This window comes from Lithobates pipiens, unplaced genomic scaffold, assembly GCF_037356315.1.
Source record: "Lithobates pipiens isolate NorthernLeopardFrog02 unplaced genomic scaffold, aLitPip1_a1.2 Scaffold_28, whole genome shotgun sequence".
NCBI classification, from domain to species: domain Eukaryota; kingdom Metazoa; phylum Chordata; class Amphibia; order Anura; family Ranidae; genus Lithobates; species Lithobates pipiens.
In genome coordinates this window covers 109,528,436-109,547,205 of record NW_027507789.1, presented here as the reverse complement: position 1 = coordinate 109,547,205, position 18,770 = coordinate 109,528,436, and the positions used below count along the sequence as shown (strand labels likewise).

The window sequence follows — 18,770 nt, the reverse complement described above, 5'->3', positions numbered from 1 at the left end:
AACTGGTCTTCTTCTCTGATTTCAGCTCTTTAACATGGTGTTCAGCGGTAGATATATCATTCTGCTGATGGGCCTGTTTTCCGTCTACACTGGCCTGATTTACAATGACTGCTTCTCCAAGGCTCTGAATATGTTTGGTTCCTCGTGGAGTGTTAGGCCAATGTTCACCAGCCCAAAGGCTAACTGGACGTACGTGTCAGAAAGTCATTAATAAGTATGGTTTTCTTTTTAATAAGCAGTTCCACCCTTATTTTTAAACATTGGTATTGCCCATCTACTTCTTGCTTATACTTTAAACCTGGTTGTTCCTCTGATCGAGGATCACACCTTTATCATAGAACATGCATCAGAATGCTTACTTGAAATATGCAATAGATTAATTTCTGTAGGTGGCACTGTGTGGGATCATTACCCTTTAAAAGCTGCCCATATTTGACCATCCAAAGACATAAGCGAAAACAGCAGGTCAGGCCTCTGCCATCTCCAAAAAAAAAAAAAAACCCCCCTCTGTATGCAAGGCGTCTCCTGTACTTCCAGAAGACTGGCTGCAGTTTGTTCTTTCCCCTGCTCCCTCCAATGCACAGCCCCGTCAGAGCTCCCAATACAATGACTGGGAACCAGTCAGAAGCCTTCCTCATTGAACACAGTGAGCATTTAGTGTAATCTTTTGTAAACAATAACAAAAGTAATACGCTATCTGTCTGTGTATCTCCTCCGTTACTAATCTGTGAGTGAGAGAGCTGCAGCTGACAGAAGAATGTTTATTGTGTGCACAGGAAGTTAGTTAAAGGAGAAGTATAGCCAAAGCTCATTTGGCTGTACTTCTCCTATGGATGACAGGAGTGCAAATCGTTTTGCTATCCTGTGACCCGTTTTCAGCTGAAGACCACAGAGTCTGGTTCCGCCAGGTGCCTGGACTGACACCCAGCTCAGCCTCTCAGCGAGCTGCTGAGAGACTGAGCTGACCGCCCCTGCCCCCACCCCCTGGAGCCCAGCACTCCCAGTGAGCGAGGAGGGAGCAGAGAGTTGTTACTGACAGTCTGCAGTTCTCGCCATTCTTACTGTGGGCAGGGCTTCGAATGCCCGCATCGCTGGACTGTGGGACAGGTTAGTGTCTGATTATTAAAAGTCAGCAGCTACACTTTTTGTAGCTGCCGACTTTAAAAAAAAAATATTGGTGGAACTCCACTTTAACTCTTTCATTTCAACCTGTATAAGCACTATTTACCATGTTTTATCTCCTGCTCAATGTTTCTATTTTAAATTATTTGTTGGAAAAAAATATTATAAAGCACATGTATGCATTGTTATCTTTTAAGGATTTAGTGTTAAAAAATATGTGGTGTATGGTATATCTGTTTTAGTTTAAATACGTAAGAATTTTTAATTACTGATGCATTATGAGAAAAATGAAATGTGTGCAAAACAAAAAAATAATTTCTTTTGTAAATATCTTTAAAATTCTAATAAATTAAAGAAAATTCTCAGAGCACTGAAAGTCCAGTTTGTCCCCCAAAAATCAATATATATATCAATTCTTTATCATAAGTAATTACAAAGTTATAGACTCATGAATAGACACATAGCGGAAGAGTGAAAAAATGGTCTGGTCCATAGGGGGTAAACAGGTGTGAGAGCCGACATGGATAAGAAAATGATATGACTTATGGGAAAAGCTTTGTTAGGAATAGTTTTAAACCTTTTATAAGTCCACTGACAAGTCTGGCTTGTGGTGCGTGACTTCTAACTGAACCAGTTATGCCGCGTACACACGAGCGGACTGTATGGCGTACTTAGTCCGTCATACAATCCGACGGACAGTCCGTCATACTTTCGACTGAACGGACTTGACCACACACGGATACCCAAACAGTCCGTCGAAAGCTTGCGCGATGACGTGTACAGCATGTACGACGGGACTAGAAATAGGAAGTCCAATACACAGCAAAGCACCCTTCCGCCGTGTAAATCCTTTCTGGGCATGCGCCATTCTTAGTCCGTCGAACTAGCCTACTGACGAGCGGATTGTCCGCTGAAACCAAAGTACGACGGACAGAATTTCGAAAAATCCGAAATACTTAGTACGCCAGACTGCACGCTGAAAAAGTCAGCTGAAGCCCACACACGAGCGGACTGTCCGCTGAAATGTGTTTCGACGGACTAAGTACGCCATACAGTCCGCCCGTGTGTACGCGGCATTAGACTGATTTCAAATATACTATATTACATACACTAAGTATTGTGACAAAGAAAGGTATTTCAGTTTCTGTAATGAAATTCAGATTAGTATCTGGCCAATGAACCATTCTTATTTAATGTTTATTTGCCTTTGTAGAGAAGAGCTTCTCAAGAATGCACCAGTTCTGCAGCTGGATCCAGCTGTAAATGGAGTTTTTAATGGCCCGTATCCTTTTGGCATTGACCCGGTAAGCTCTTATCCATTTATTTCTTCTGAACATTTATTGGAAGTGACAATAACCAGGATTAATTGTATATTTAGGGTTTATCATAATTTTGACATCATTGTGGCTGTTTTTCAGATTTGGAGCATAGCAACCAACAAGCTTACCTTCTTAAATTCCTTCAAGATGAAAATGTCTGTTGTCCTGGGTGTCATACATATGCTTTTTGGGGTCACCCTCAGCCTACTAAACCATATGTACGTATTTCTTTTTTTGATACAGTAAAGTAGTACAAGATGATATCTAGATCTTAGACCCCTTTCACACCAGGGCGTTTTGCAGGCGCTATAGCGTTAGAAATAGCGCCTGCAATCCGCCCAAAAAAAGCTGCACCGTTGTCTGTAGTGTGAAAGCCCGAGGGCTTTCACAATACAGTGGTGCGCTGGCAGGACGTCAGGGAAAATTCCTGCCAGCAGCTTCTTTGGAGCGATGTGTTTACCGCTCCTCCACTGCTGCTCCCCATTGAAATCAATGGGACAGCGCTGTAATACTGCTGCCAAAACGCCGCTATTGCGGCGTATTGCCGGTGGTTTTAACCCTTTCTAGGCCGCTAGCGGGGGGTAAAAGCGCCCCGCTAGTGGCCGAAATTCGCCGCAAATCCGGCGGTAAAACGCTGCTAAAAATACCGGCGTTTTACCGCCCACGCTATGAGCGGTGTTGTGTGAAAGGGGTCGTATACAGAACAACTAGCGTATTCTAGCAGTGTAATATGTTCATATGGGAATGTATGTGGGAGTTGCTGTACTTACAAACTTACAACGTTAGCACAGCGATCTCCTCCACTGAGCTGGACAGCCCTGTTTAGTGCTCTCAGCCATTGACTGAGAACGCTGATCGGGAGTTGGTTGGCTGCTGATTTTCTGTAGAACTGGCTGCCATACACGCGGCTCGAATGTTGGTGGTTTTTACTGAACAGGCCGATGTCGTCCGACATTCGGCCCGTGTTTACTAGGCATTCTAGTGCCCAGGGGAATCAAATTGATTGATTACATATTATAGTTACATCCTATAACTACCCTAAATGTTTGAATGGGCTCACTATGAACCAAAGATTGATATTAATTTACTGTAGGAAGTTTTAATACTTAATATTTTTTACAGTGCTTGTCCTAAAAAACTGTACCTCGTCAACAAGCTTTATCCACCTTTTATCTTCTCAGATACTTTAAGAAGCCCTTTAATATTTACTTGGGATTTATCCCAGAAATGATCTTCATGGCGTCTCTGTTTGGATATCTAGTCATACTCATCCTGTACAAGTGGTGTGCTTATGATGCCGCAACTTCCAAGATAGCACCAAGCCTTCTCATTCATTTCATCAACATGTTCCTCTTCAGCTACAATAATGATACTGATAGCAAAAACAATATTCCTATGCTGTATAGCGGACAGGTCAGTAATGGTCAACATGCCTGCTTTTTAGGCCACTAAAGATATTGCAAGTATTTTATTGTATAAATTACAGCATAATGTGTGCTATTCATTGATTGTAATACCATTTTAACATGTAAGGGTTTTAATACCAGTGTTTCATTAAGGGTCAGCTGTGATTTATACCCAACATACACAACAGTTTACCAATATTCACAGTGGAACAGGTCACATGAAAAGAGTTTCCTAAATAACTCCACTAAGTCCTGTTTGAATGTAAAATGACCACGTGACCTACCCATCTAATTACTTAACTATGTAAAAAGATTAGCATTAATAATACTCACACAAAATCTATATTCATTCAATAATACAGGCAGTCCCCGACTTACGAACGACTCCTACTTACGAACGGCCTCAATGTCGGCTGCTTGTGCTCCACGCTAGTCCTGGATACCTCCGAGCAGCTATGTTGCCACATTCCACACTGCAGTACTTTCATGTACTGCATGGCCAGAAGAGCCCCAGAAGCGCCCAGAACATCCCACATCCTTTCACAGGCGCACGCTGGAACATCCCACATCCCTGCACAGGTGGAAGTTACACTTACAAGCAGTGTTCCGACTTACGAACAGATTCCACTTACAAACAAACCTATAGTCCTTAATGTGTCTTTGTAACCCGGGGACTGCCTGTAATCTTTTCCTGTGGATGCAGAAAGTGGTTGCAAAGCAAAGAGGGATAATTTTGTAATATAATGATATTGTACACAGAAATGTTAATGCAGAAGCATAGCACATAAATTAAAATATCAAATAAGTAATGAAACATACAACCAGATCTTAATCTAGGTGAGTGTCTATGCTACCAAGCCTATTTTTCCGTAATAATTGCTCACAGTTGCAGAACACACATTTTGGCATTGCCATGCACACCAGATTGCTATGAAATTCTAGGTCACACATTTATGGTTAACTGGTGATATGTAAACATTTTAAATCTTCACCTGTCAACAATTTTGAGCATTATATTTTTTCCCACTTTTTCACAGCCAATTATAAAGCTTCAATTATATCTATTCAACACAATCTCATCTTTTGTATTTTTCAAGGAAAAAATGGGGGGGGGGGGGGGGGGGGGAGATTCTGTTGTGTTTGTGTGCACCAAAATAACTTGAGTTTGTTTTTTACTTAAAATATAGTTTATGTAAGAATTGTGTGACTTAAACAATTGCATGTATCTTTTTTTATTTTTTTATTCTAAAGACCCCCGCTTTCAGAAAAGGTGAATATTTGTGGGTTTTTATTAAGTTTTAAACCTGACCGATTTCCGGTATCCTCGTAACTTCCTGTGCTCTGAACTGAAACCTCAAGCTATGTTTTCAGCTTTCTAAACACTAAAACACATCCTCTGTAAAATGATGATGAGGAAAGGACAAGGTGTTTGTAGCCTAAATCAGCCAAGGGTGACAACACCGCTTCAGCATACATGCACTATAATGAGTAAACATTGTCACCCTTAAATAGGAAATGTGTTACGTGTAGGATCACCAAATTAAAATAAAGGAAATTAAAGAAGCTAATGTAGCTACCACATCTAAGGACTATTAAACGGTGGTCATTACATTTTTGTTCTCAGGTTTATATGCACTTTATCTATTAATTTTAGATGTACTTATTTAAAAGCTGAACTTTATCCATAACAACTTGATAAAAATAATGTCCTTTAGCAAGGAGTGTACATTCCACATTAATAATTATGCTACCAAAATTAGTGTGCCTCTAATTGCCTCCTGCATTGCTCCTGTTTCTTCATCGTGGAGGCTGCCATTTTGCTGAAGCCCAAAACCCCTGAACAGCAGTAGATCTTTAGGCTGTCGGCAAATCAGCCTCTAAAATTTTGACACAGTACCTAAAAATAGAGCAACTGAGCATGTCCAGAGCAGGGTGAGACAATGGGCTTGATTTACTAGGCAAATCAACTGTGCACTTTGCAAAAGCAGTTGCTCCAGAGCTTAGTAAATGAGCAGGAGCTCTGCTAACTTCCATCACCCAATCATGTGCAAGCAAAAATTCGTTTTTTTTATTTTCCTTACATGTGATTGGGTATTCTTTGCAAAGGCAAATCTTCTGTCTCAAGGTCCGATTCTCCATCCTGCTTTACCATCACTGGCTTTAACGGCATGGCTATTGAGAGCCAGGTGTTGAGGAACCGGGGTCTGTCGGACTCGGTGATCCCAACTATGTTGAGAGCATGGAAATCTTCTTCTCGGAAGACATATCATCGTACCTGGAAAGCTTACATCTCCATGTGTGAGGAGAAAGGATGGCATCCGTGCTCCTTTTCTATATCCAGGGTCTTGCTGTTCTTCAGCAAGGAGTAGACCAGAAACTGGCTTTGAGCACCATTAAGGGACAAATATCAGCTTTGGCTGTCTTTTTTTTTTTAGCGACCCCTATTGTCTCACTCTCTAGTGAGAACTTTTGTTTAAGGGGTGCGGCATGTAGTCCTTCCGGTGCGTCCACCGTTACCCCCTTGGGATCTGAACTTGGTGTTATCGGCGCTGCAAAAACCGCCATTTGAAAATATCAGAGAGATCCCTCTGTTGACTCTTTCCCAGAAAGTGGTCTTTCTAGTGGCCATTATATTGGCCAGGAGGGTTTTTGAACTGGTGGCCTTGTCCTGCAAGTCGCCCTATCTGGTTAACCACGAGGATAAGGTGGTGTTGCGTCCACAAACCTTCTTTTCTGCTGAAGGTGGTCTCGGCGTTTCACATCAATGAGGACATTGTGTTACCATCTCTGTGTCCTAAGCCTACACATCCTAAGGAGGTGGGCCTCTATTCCCTGGACATGGTTCGGGCTCTGAGGGTGTATTTGTCTGCCACGGCTCCCTTCCGGAAGTCAGACTCGCTGTTTGTTTCAGTGGCTGGTCCAAAGAAAGGCATGGCGGTCTTGTCGGCCACCATTTCCAGGTGGATCAGGTAGCTTGTAGTGCAAGCCTACGCCTTGAAGGGGCAGATGCCCCCCTTTCCGGTCACGGCCCACTCCACAAGGGCAATTGGAACGTCTTGGGCCTTCCGACATCAAGCGCCTGTCTCTCAAGTGTGTAAAGTGGCGACCTGGTCGTCTGTTCACACTTTTACAAAGTTTTACAAGGTAGATGTCCGTGCATCGACTGATGCCTGTTTTGGCCTCAAAGTTTTGCAGGCGGGTGTATAGTTGCAATTGCATATGCAATTTTTTTTCTTTTTTCCTGGTATTTGGGTAAAAACGCAGTACTTTTAAGTTAATGCACTGTTGCATTTGTTACCGCAGACCCCCAAAGGTCAGTTTCTGCACAATCTTCCCTGTTCACTGACCTCATCTTAGCAGCATGGTAGATATTCTTTGTCCTGGGCTCCTGCTGGATAGTATGACATCAGTGCTCTGCCCCCAGACAGTTGCCTGACGCTCTCGGAGACTGAGGCTCTGTGTCTGCAGATCTTGTGATAGGAGCCAGGCAGCTCTGACAGGACTCTGCTGCGGTGGCTGAGACCTGTCTCGTACAGTGTGAGGAAGAGCACAGTGTGCACCCTCTTCTATTGGTACACCACTGTAAAGCAGTGACAGATGAGCGTATCACTGTGCTGCTTCTCCTTTTGCTGTCCAGAATGGCCTAGACTAATGCCGCTTACACACAACCGGACTTTTCGACGGACTAGGTCCGACGGTCTTCTCGGCGGAGTTCCGACGGACTTGGCCACACGCAAGCACACCAAAGTCTGACGGATTAGAACGTGATGACGTACAACCGGACTAGAATAAGGAAGTCCATAGCCAGTAGCCAATAGCTGCCCTAGCGTTGGTTTTTGTCCGTCGGAATAGTATACAGACTAATGGATTTTTCTACCAGACTCGAGTCCATCGGAAAGATTTGAAACATGTTTTATTTCTAGGTCCGTCTAACTTTTGGGAAAAAAATGTCCGCTGGAGCCCATACACAATCGTAATATCCGGCAGATTCATTCCGTCGGACCTAGTCCGTCAAAAAGTCCAGTCGTGTGTACGCGGCATAAGAGTCATTGGGTTCAAAATGCAATAAGCTGAGGACATCCAGTGGCAGGAAAAAAAGGAGCAGGGAAAATCTCTGAAATTGAAGTGAATCTTGCAGCAAAAACTAGTGTGCTATACATTTTAATCTTGTTATTTTTGGCTGAAGCTTTGCATTAATGCTAATTTGAAGCTTATCAACTATGCTGCAACACTAAATTTTATATTTTTACTGACATACATTTTTCCCATAATCCAATTACATCTACAATGCTTAGAAACAAACGTTTAGGCCTTGTTTAGGTTGTGAGGGGAGGGTGGGTGGTAGAAAACATGCAGGTGTTTTATTTCTTTAGATAAAAGCATATAATGGTCTTCTTGTCTTCTAGAAAGGACTGCAGTGTTTCTTGGTTGTCTGTGCTATGCTCTGTGTGCCTTGGATGCTGGTCTTAAAACCTTTTATGCAGCGCCAACAGTACTTAAGGAGGAAACATTTGGTGAGTATCTGGAAAATGTGTGTTTTTGTTACTGAGCCACAACTTGCCTCTGCACTGTTACAATGGGGTCTGCTTATCTCTAAGAACAGAGTGACTTTGCAGATGGGAATGGCTCTTAACTTTTTCTATTTGTCAAGTGATCACACGTATAAAGGCAAAATATTTCCAAAATCAGTGTGGTGCTTTTGCATCCACCTACAGCCCCAAGACCTTTCCGCCTAAAATAGTCTGCTCACATTTGTGTTCATACCAGCAAATGATTTCATTTAAAGGCTGCTTCTAACATTCAGATGGGCTCCAGTGGCCTTCCTGGGATCTGCATTGTGTAGCTGCAACTTATATATACAATAACATAGTTATTCAGGTTAGGCACCTGAACATTTAACCAACCAAATAGAAAAAAAAACTCCTTGCAGTGTCAATGTAAAAACACATCCAGCTCTTTTATTGAGGCACAGCTTTTGTATGTGGAAGGTATGTTTTGCTCCAGTGACCACAGAGAACGCTGTAAGTTGGCACCCCTGCACTAGAAGACACTATATCTTCTCTGGTGACCTGTTTTCACATAACTTTCCACAGAAAAAATTTTAAAGCAGGATCTTAAATTTTCCAACAAAAAAATTTGATCAGACTTTTTCTGATCGTTTGTAGAGAATTCCGATTAGACAAAGTGACACGCATGCTCAGATCATATTACGAGACCAAAGCTATTGGCTACTAGCCTGAACATAGTCCCGTCGTAAGGAACGTCATCACGTTCCGAACAATCGGATTTTCCGACAACTTTGTCCGACCTGGTGTATGCAACACCAGTTTCTGCCAAAATCTGTCGGGGGAAAAAAGGGACGGATTTTGTGGTCGGAATGTCCGACTGTGTGTACAAGACATTACACTCAACCTCTGAAAGCCTCTTCAGCATTTATTACTTCAAGGAGTGATGCATGCCTGTGTCTCGATGCATGATGTTTTTCCTTCTGACTCCTAAGTAACTGCTGAATGCTGTAGTGATGCATTGGTCAGAGAAAGGGAACCATCAAGAGGTAGACATAGACATCGGACACTCCCAGAACTGGTCAGCGCTGACAGTGGCAGTTTTAAATCTTTGGAGACCTTGACCAGTAAACCACTTTATGCTTTGCTATATTATTATTATTATACAGGATTTATATAGCGCTAACAGTTTACACAGCACTTTACAATTTTAAAAAGGAGACAATACAATTACAATACAATAAAATACAAGCGCATTAAGAGGGCCTTGCTCAGAAGTAAGTTATTTAGTTTTAAAAGGTGATCAGTTACCAGTCCCCATCCCAAAAGTGGTTGTAAACCCTTAGAAATATCCAGTGGAGTAACTGGCCTCAGGTGATATGCAGAGATGAAACAAATCCTTCTACATAAGTTGTATCTGTCTGTCTGCAGTCTTCTCTCCCCTACATCCATTCAAAGTGCTGAACGTTTAAAGCTTGTATGGGCTAAAATTACACTCTGCAGAGCTCAGTGAGGAGAGTTCTAAGAGCTGATTGGAGGGAAGGGACACCCCCCCCCACACACACACCCCCCACACACACACACATACACCCCCCACACACACACACATACACCCCCCACACACACACACATACACCCCCCACACACACACACATACACCCCCCCCACACACACACATACACCCCCCACACACACACACATACACCCCCCACACACACACACATACACCCCCCACACACACACACGCACACACCACACACGCACACACCACACCACACACAAATGACACTAAGGCTGTCAATCAGCTGAAGGTCCTTCCCCTGTCACCATTTTTCTCTTGCTGTCAGAAAAACTTGTCAAATGTGATTCATGCAAATAGCAGAGGTAAGAGGCAGCACACAGAAATTAAACTTGGTGCTCTGCATGGAGACAAGTACACACTATAGAGGGATATGCTTTATTTAAATCTCATGTCTGAGGTTTACAATCACTTTAATGTTTCTTTAAAGCCGATTCCTCCATGCTTCTAATTATTTAGTTGCCCTTCTTTAAACCTGTTATACTATATGCTGTTTTTGTAAACTGTTGTCAAAAATCAAACTATATAATTGCACAATTTTGTTCCAAGCAGTTTATTCATTCTCCCCATACTGAATTCCCATTAGGAATAAATGGAGAATCCATTATGAAATACCTTACCCATTAAATTCCCAGCATTTATTAAGTTAAATGTTGTGGGGTTGGCGGTGAAAGGGATCGGAGCTGGAAAGCTTTTTCTCTGGGGTCACTGAATGTTATAAGCAGAAGTTGCAACTCTTTTAGGTGGACATGGCTTTATTAGGAATTTCTGGCAAAGATTTTTCATGAAGTGGACATACATGTATTTTATATATATATATATGTATGTATATGTCCATTTATAACAAATATAGTCTCTATTTCGTTTTTCCCTTCTATTGTGATATGTGTAAATTTTACATACATAAATATATCTGTCTCTTTAATCTTCAGCACCTATGAGTTTAAAACAGTTACAGTTCTTAGATTTTGGCTTTGTGTTTTTTATGAATGCTGCTTTGTGTATACATATCCCAAATAGAAAAACTGCATAAATTTGTAATTTAGTACAACAGTGAGTTGGATACAAATCCTAGAAATGCATGAAGTTACAGTAAACAAAATTAGTGGCAAACAACAAGTTCCTGAAGCGCCAGAAACTGTCAGTCATATGTGGATAAAACTGATACCCAGTGCAGCTGCCAACTACCAGAGAAACTGGGAGCAGGTATCAAAAGACAAAGAAGCAGCACTCTATGGGTAGGAGCCAAAATTTTATATATATATTGTGTATATGAATCATGGACTGGATTCAAACTTAGTTTATTGCACTGCAGACAATTACCCAGCAAATTACAAAGGCTGTTGGTGCTGGTACAAAACTGCAGCAGATAATAAAAAGCATATAGCTATGCAACTGTATTATAGTAAAATTAGAAATGTTGCCACCATGATGTCTGGATGATAAGGGGCTAAATGCCTTCAGGAAGCTCGCCGGCCACACATGGAGAAAGATCATTCCAAAATGTGTGGGGAACAGTATTGTCTTGATGGAAGAAAGTGGGGTGATGGACTGCCTCTTCTGATGTGAGGTCAGGTACTGTCAGAATCCAGAGGCCTCCAAGCCTCACGTCTTCTCCTTCACTACAGTTGAAGGGGTCAGTGTGCTGAAGAAACACAAAACACTGAGGAGGAAGCACCTTATCTCTGGTGAAGGAGAAGGCGTGAGGCTTGGAGGGGACACTGAGGTCTGTGTTTACTCCCTTGCGCATGCATGCAAAACATGTAAGCTACAGCAACATTTGGGCTTGCGGGCCACTACTACACCCAGGGTTCCTGCTTCCGGAATAGCACTGATGTCATCTTGCGTGCCCGACTTCAGTGGCTATGCTTGTCTTTTCCAGCTCCATCCTCCAGCCGTGGCAGACACGCTACATCTTAAACAGCTTGGCACAATGCTTTTGGATTACAGAGGTGAATTCCAGCCATCATCACAGCCAGCTAGTGTCTCCCTGCTCACACGGAATTCCTCTGGATTCTGACAGTACCTGACCTCACGTCAGAAGCAAGAGGCAGTCCATCACCCCACTTTATTCCATTAAGACAATACAGTTGCATAGCTATATGCTTTCTATTATCTGCTGCAGTTTTGTACCAGCACCAACAGCCTTTGTAATTTGCTGGGTAATTGTCTGCAGTGCAATAAACTAAGTTTGAATCCAGTCCATGGTTCATATACATACATTTTATACATACATTTTATACATACATTTTATACATAATATAATTTTGCCTCCTACCCACAGAATGCTGCTTTTATGTCTTTTGATTAACAAAATTAGTGGAAATATAAAATAGTTTGTGGCAGTTCATGCTGTTTGCTGGTATATGTGTTTTCAATACTTCAGTTTGTTGCTGCATTTATATGCAATTGACAAACATTCAGAGTGATAGTCCATCCTAAATGTTAAACCTGTCTTTACCACAACCCACGTTAACTGTCTGTCCACCTTTTGTAAATGTAGTAGGAATTGTAGCTCAATTGTCCATGGATGTATAACCAAAATCCCATTATACTTAAAGTGGGGTACCCCTTAAAAAAAAAAAATTAAAAGTCAGCAGCTACAAATACTGCAGCTGCTGGCTTTTAATAATCGGACACTTACCTGCCCCAGGGTCCAGCGATGCGGGGGAACGAAGCCCCCCCTCGTTCCCCGCTCCGCTCGCGGCGCCGTCATGCATACTGTGGGCACCCGGCTGTGGCTTCACAGCCGGGCACCCACTGCGCATGCGCGAGCGGCGCAGGGCGCCGTGATACGCCGTACAGTCACCTGGGACACGTGACAGGTCCCAGGTGAATGTGCGGCGCAAGGGGAAGTGATGTCACCAGCCCGGGCAATGAAGAAGGCAGACTACGAGGGACCCCCTAGCAACCGGTATTTAGAGGTGAGTAAAAAATTTTTTTTTTTGCCAATTATTTTTTTCTTTTTATTTTTTTTATGAATTTTAAGCAGCTTTTCATTTTTTGGTGGCAACACCACTTTAAAGTGGTTGTAAACCCTTATAAACCACTTTGACCTACAGGTAAGCCTAGATTAAGGCTTACATGTAGGTCCAAGAAATATCTCCTAAACCTACACGGTTTAGGAGATATTTGCCGAAAGACAGGCACCGCTGTCTACGGCGCATTCACCGTAGACAGAGCCGCATTGAGCGCACCGCAGTTAACGGCGATATGCTGCGAGTGGCGGCTCCCGTGCGCATGCGCGGGAGTGACGTCATCGCAGCTCTGACGAATGACAGCGCCGGAGCAGCGAGACCCACCGAGAAGATGGGGGCTCCGGACTACAGAGGACAGCGGTGACTTCGCTGGCTCCTGTGTCAGGTAAGTGACACATAATGTGATGCATAGTAGTCCATTATGCTTTACCTTTGCAGGGAATCAAAGAGGAAGTAAACCCATCAGGGTTTACTTCCTCTTTAAAAATATATTGCATTAATCCAGTAAACTCATATAAAATCATATAAAATCAGTAAAATCCAGTAAAATCATATAGAAAATTATAAGTGTAAAAATAAAAATGTTAGGTTTAGGATCTACTGCTGGGTATTGTGTAAAATGTAATACCCTACTAAAGCAAAATGTGTTTGTAAAGATGAAACCATATAAAAGTAAATAATTTAATAGGTGGGATGATGTATTTGACTTGTTTTTTTATTATGCCATGACCGTATATAACACATCAGAGATTAAATATGGGACCCTTTAAGCGTAGCATTATACACAATATGCACATGTAATGGTAGCTTCACTTTCACTAAGTTTTAGATGGCCATCGTGCATATGTTTTACGTCCTTGGGACACCATCATTAAATGACAAATCATTTAGCCCTTGTACACACGGTCGGAGATTCCGACGGAATGTTTCCTATCGGACCGTTTTGTCGGATATTCTGACTGTGTGGTCTGCATCGGACTGTTTCCGTCTGAATATCCGACGGACCAAGTTTTCCAACTTGCCGGTAAAATTTTCCGACAAACTGCTCCTATTGGACATACTCCGATCATGTGTAGCCTACTCCGACGGACAAAGTGCCACGCATGCTCAGATCAAATTCCTAGACCAAAGCTATTGGCTACTAGCCTGAACGTAGTCCCGTCATAACAAAATAACATCATCACGTTATGTACAATCAAATTTTCCGACAACTTAGTGCGACCGTGTGTATGCAACATCACTTCCGAACCTCTTCCGGAATTAATCCGTCGGAATTACTCTGACGGATTTGGTTGTCGGAATCTCTGACCGTGTGTACAAGGGCTCAGAAATGTTTCATTCAGTTTCTATTGTTTTCTGTTTCAGATTTGTTTCATTTCATGAAATACCCAGCACTTAGTAGTTCAACAAATTTTATGCAGGGGGACAGATTCCGAAGTCTGTCCAACATACTGTAGGAGCCAGTAAAGATGTGCTTCTATTGACTACAATAACATAGGCACTGTAATTGTTTCAGTCTTTGGTTATACCCAGAGATTGCCCTACCCCATGTCTTGAGACATAGGTATAGTCTTGTTTGCTGGTATCCAACTTTTCTGTATTGAGTATTGATAACCTTCAGTTGACAGGCAAATAAATTGGGATATGTGCACATAAAAATCTCAGCGTTCAAATGGTGACTTAATTGGCATATATAGTGTCTGTATAGAGGTCTCTATAGTTGGTAAGGAATTATGTCTAATGTTTTCTAAAGTGTCTAGAGTAAGAAATAATTGGAAACGGTCAGGTTTTGTTATTTGTGAATGATATGAATTCTAAAAAATCCAATCCAGACAGTTTTAATTTCTTATTGGACAGCTGGATGGGAGTTAACTGCTGATGATCTGGAATCCCAGGGTGTTTTCCAATCGTATGATCACTGTAATAATTAAAAATAAGGAAACTATAAAGGAAAAAAAATTACATTTTTGCACAGATCATACAAAAGAAAGTAAGCATGCTTTTTATTAAAATAGTATACCAAACATATGTCCTTTCAAAAATTATATATGGATAATGTTTAGTATTGAAATTTATCATAGCTTTACTGTCTAGTTAATCGGTGCATACTGACCTCTGGTCATGAAAGGATTAAGCAGATAGAAGAAAAAAGTTACAAAAATGTAAAACATAGAAATCAAAAACCCTTTATGGCATTACCAGAGGGTGCAGATTTTCTGCATATAACTTTGCCCTGTGTTTTCACTATCAGGTTTATAGCCTTCACAGAGCAGGTTCATATGCAGAAATGGTGGTACCATTTCAGGGAAGTGCCATTTTTTTCCTGTACAGGTTCTCTGTAGGAATATTTTTTTTTTATTTTTTTTTTGCCAAGAACTGGGCTTGTAGTAGGGTGGTCCACACCCTCCTTAATCCTCCCTCTCTCTAGCTCCATCATCAGCCAGTCATTGCTTTAATTACAAAATTCTGCTCTCAACAAACGAGATGGGAGAAAACCACACAGGTCAGGGAAGAGCCATAGTGTTATGAGTGTTATGTGCCGTGTGTACTGTTGCTCTTATGCAAATATAGGTGCATAGTGACATAAGCAAACGGTAAAAGCATAATAAAACCAACTATGCTTGACTTATTTAGCTTCTTTCACTTTGAAGCATTTCGTTCATAGCAATGCCTCTTTTGCACTAGCAGTCTGTTTGGGTCCACCTACCAGTTTTTCATTCAAACCCGATCGGACCCTCCGTTCTTCTCTATGGAGTGGCAGATGTAAACGGACACCCACCTACATTCAATCCGATCTGCTAAAAACCAGCAGAAGGGAGATCCATTCCCCTGCCGTCTAGTGGATCGGATCAGATGGCAGTCGTGTATAATGGGGCAGGTGTTCCATTTACATCCAACCGCCCAGAGAGGAAAGCGGACTGTGTCTCTGTCCACTCTGCATGAGCAGACAAGGACCAGCCATCTGCCATGACAGGTCAGCCTGATCCAATTCGCTAATTGGATGGGGAACAGGTCCCCATTCGTCTGTCTTTTGTGGCGTGGATTGGATCGGATTCAAGAGGGTGTAAACGGACACATGCCGTTTATATATGCCTTCCCGTAGAGAACAATGGGAGGTCCGGTTGGGTCCGCTTGAAAAACGAGTGTGAATGTTTTAAAGTATTTTATTGCTTGTTTAGAATACAGTATCTCACAAAAGTGCGCACACCCCTCACAGATTTGTAAAGATTTTATTATATCTTTTCATGTGACAACACTGAAGAAATGACACTTTGCTACAATGTAAAGTAGTGAGTGTACAGCTTGTATAACATTGTAAATTTGCTGTCCCCTCACAATAACTCAGCACACAGCCATTAATATCTCAATCACTGGCAACAAAGTTGAGTACACCCAACTAGGCATTTTCCCTCCCTGGTGTCATGTGACTCGTTAGTGTTACAAGGTCTCAGGTGTGAAAGGGGAACAGGTGTGTTACTTTGGTGTTATCGCCCCCTCACTCTCTCATACTGGTCACTGGAAGTTCATCATGGCCCCTCATGGCAAAGAACTCTGAGGATCTGAAAAAATAATTGTTGCTCTACATAAAGATGGCCTAGGCTATAAGAAGATTGCCAAGACCCTGAAACTGAGCTGCAGCGTGGATGCCAAGACCATACAGCAGTTTAACAGGACAGGATCCTCTCAGAACAGGCCTCGCCATAGTAGACCAAAGAAGTTGAGTGCACATGCTAAGCGTCATATTCTTTGGAACATAGACGTATGAGTGCTGCCAGCATTGCTGTAGAGTTTGAAGGGCTGCCAGCATTGCTGTAGATTTTGAAGGGGTGGGGGGGGGGTCAGCCTGTCAGTGCTCAGACCATGTGCCGCACACTGCATAAAATTGGTCTGCATGGCTGTCATCCCAGAAGGAAAGCTCTTGTAAAGATGATGCACAAGAGAGCCCGCAAACAGTTTGAAGACAAGCAGACTAAGGACATGGATTACTGGAACCGTGTCTTGTGGTCTGATGAGACCAAGATACATTTATTTAGTTCAGATGGTGTCAAGCGTGTGTGGCAGCAATCAGGTGAGGAGTACAAAGACAAGTGTGTCTTCCCTACAGTCAAGCATGGTGGTGGGAGTGTCATGGTCTGGGGTTGCATGAGTGCTGCCGGCACTGGGGAGCTACAGTTCATTGAGGGAACCATGAATGCTAACATCTACTCTGACATACTAAAGCAGAGCATTATCCCCTTCCTTCGGAGACTGAGCTGCAGAACAGTATTCCAACATGGAAACTACCCCAAACACACCTCTAAGACGACCACTGCCTTGCTAAAGAAGCTGAGGGTAAATGTGATGGATTGGCCAAGCATGTCTCCAGATCTAAACCCTATTGAGCATCTGTGGGGCATCCTCAAACGGAAGGTGAAGAAGTGCAAGGTTTCTAACATCCACCAGCTCAGTGATGTTTACATGGAGGCGTGGAAGAGGACTCCAGTGGCAAACTGTGAAGCTCTGGGGCCCTTCATGACCAAGAGGGTTAAGGCGGTGCTAGAAAATAAAGTTGAGCACACAAAATATTGACACTGGGCCCAATTTGTACATTTTCACTTAGGAGTGTACTCACTTTTGTTACCAGCGGTTAAGACATTAATGTTGAGTTATTTTGATGGGACAACTCACTACTTTACATTGTTGCAAAATATTTACAAAAATGAGAGGGGTGTACTCACTTTTGTGAGATGCTGTAAATAGTTTTTTTTTTGGTCTGCACAATCTGGCTATAGGTTCACCTCAAGAAAGAGGTACGAAAATGTAATGTTTGAAGGAAAAAAAAAAACCTTTAGTTCAGTCTGGCAAGCATCCATAATTATATCCGTTGAGGAGGGAGGAAAGATAAAGACAGGATTTATATGAAATATCCAAAATGATCTGATCTTTTTCTCTTGGGAATGTTGGTGTTGGCCACAGTGAGATGCAACTGGTAGACTTGACTGGTGGTGATCATGCTTTACTTTTTGCTATTAATGGGTGTCACGCACAATATTCTCATCCATAGGATATTTTTTTGATAACAAAATATTTTTGACTGGTGGCCTACATGGTAGAAAGTTTCATTAGCTGAAAGGGAGACCTCTATTAGTCACTTTATATGTCATTTATATTGCGCCAACATTGTATTATAAGGAATAGATTTGTCAGCTGTTTTAAATTCCTCTGAACTTTACTTGAACTGTCTGTGTATTCCAGCATGTTCTCTTTCCTAGAGGGTGGGTTAGCTTTTCCTGGTGTGTTTTATAAATTAATAAGGTTAATGCTACTACCATGTTCTGGGATAAGAGACTCCGACACACTTATATTAAGCAGTGTGTATAGGCAGACCCCTCCTCTTATCTCAGATTTGGCAGGTAGCGTTGGCGCTATTGAGTTATAAATCAGGGTTTCTCTTTATCACATTTTGATTACATAGGATCATAGTTATTACATTATATAGATGGATAAAGTTATAACTAAACCAAATGTAGCCAAAATTTATTCTATGGGGGAGGTTTATGGCACTTTGATGTTGTGAAGAGAGGTTGCCTTTGGGATGGGGAAAAAGAGCATGCTGATTGGCAAAGAGCCTTGACCCTGATTTATAAATACCCCTCCCCACACCCACTAATCCAGGGTACGCATAACTTTGGAGGTATCCGCGTTGGTAACGGGCCCACAGAAGAAGATGCCGAAATTATTCAGCACGACCAGCTGTCCATGCACTCAGAAGAAGGCGAAGAGGTAATCCTTTATTATATTGGTCCTTTTCTCCTGTGCTGTTGGAGGAGCTTGCAGAGCATCCGTTCCTAATGTGCTGCAAGGCTGACATCCATCAAAGG

General features: G+C 42.2%; 1 protein-coding gene across 6 annotated transcripts in view; it reads left to right on the top strand.

Annotated features, from left to right (window-relative positions):
- ATP6V0A1 (ATPase H+ transporting V0 subunit a1) overlaps positions 1–18,770 on the top strand; it is a 136,146-nt gene that overhangs the window by 91,016 nt on the left and 26,360 nt on the right. For 5 of the 6 annotated variants that reach the window (XM_077459525.1, XM_077459521.1, XM_077459520.1 and 2 more), the window contains exons 13-18: positions 26–189; positions 2,336–2,426; positions 2,541–2,659; positions 3,623–3,854; positions 8,254–8,361; positions 18,565–18,672. In XM_077459525.1, the coding sequence (XP_077315651.1) occupies positions 26–189; positions 2,336–2,426; positions 2,541–2,659; positions 3,623–3,854; positions 8,254–8,361; positions 18,565–18,672 (822 nt within the window). The remainder of the gene's footprint in view (positions 1–25; positions 190–2,335; positions 2,427–2,540; positions 2,660–3,622; positions 3,855–8,253; positions 8,362–18,564; positions 18,673–18,770) is intronic. The other variant, XM_077459524.1, reaches the window with a different exon arrangement.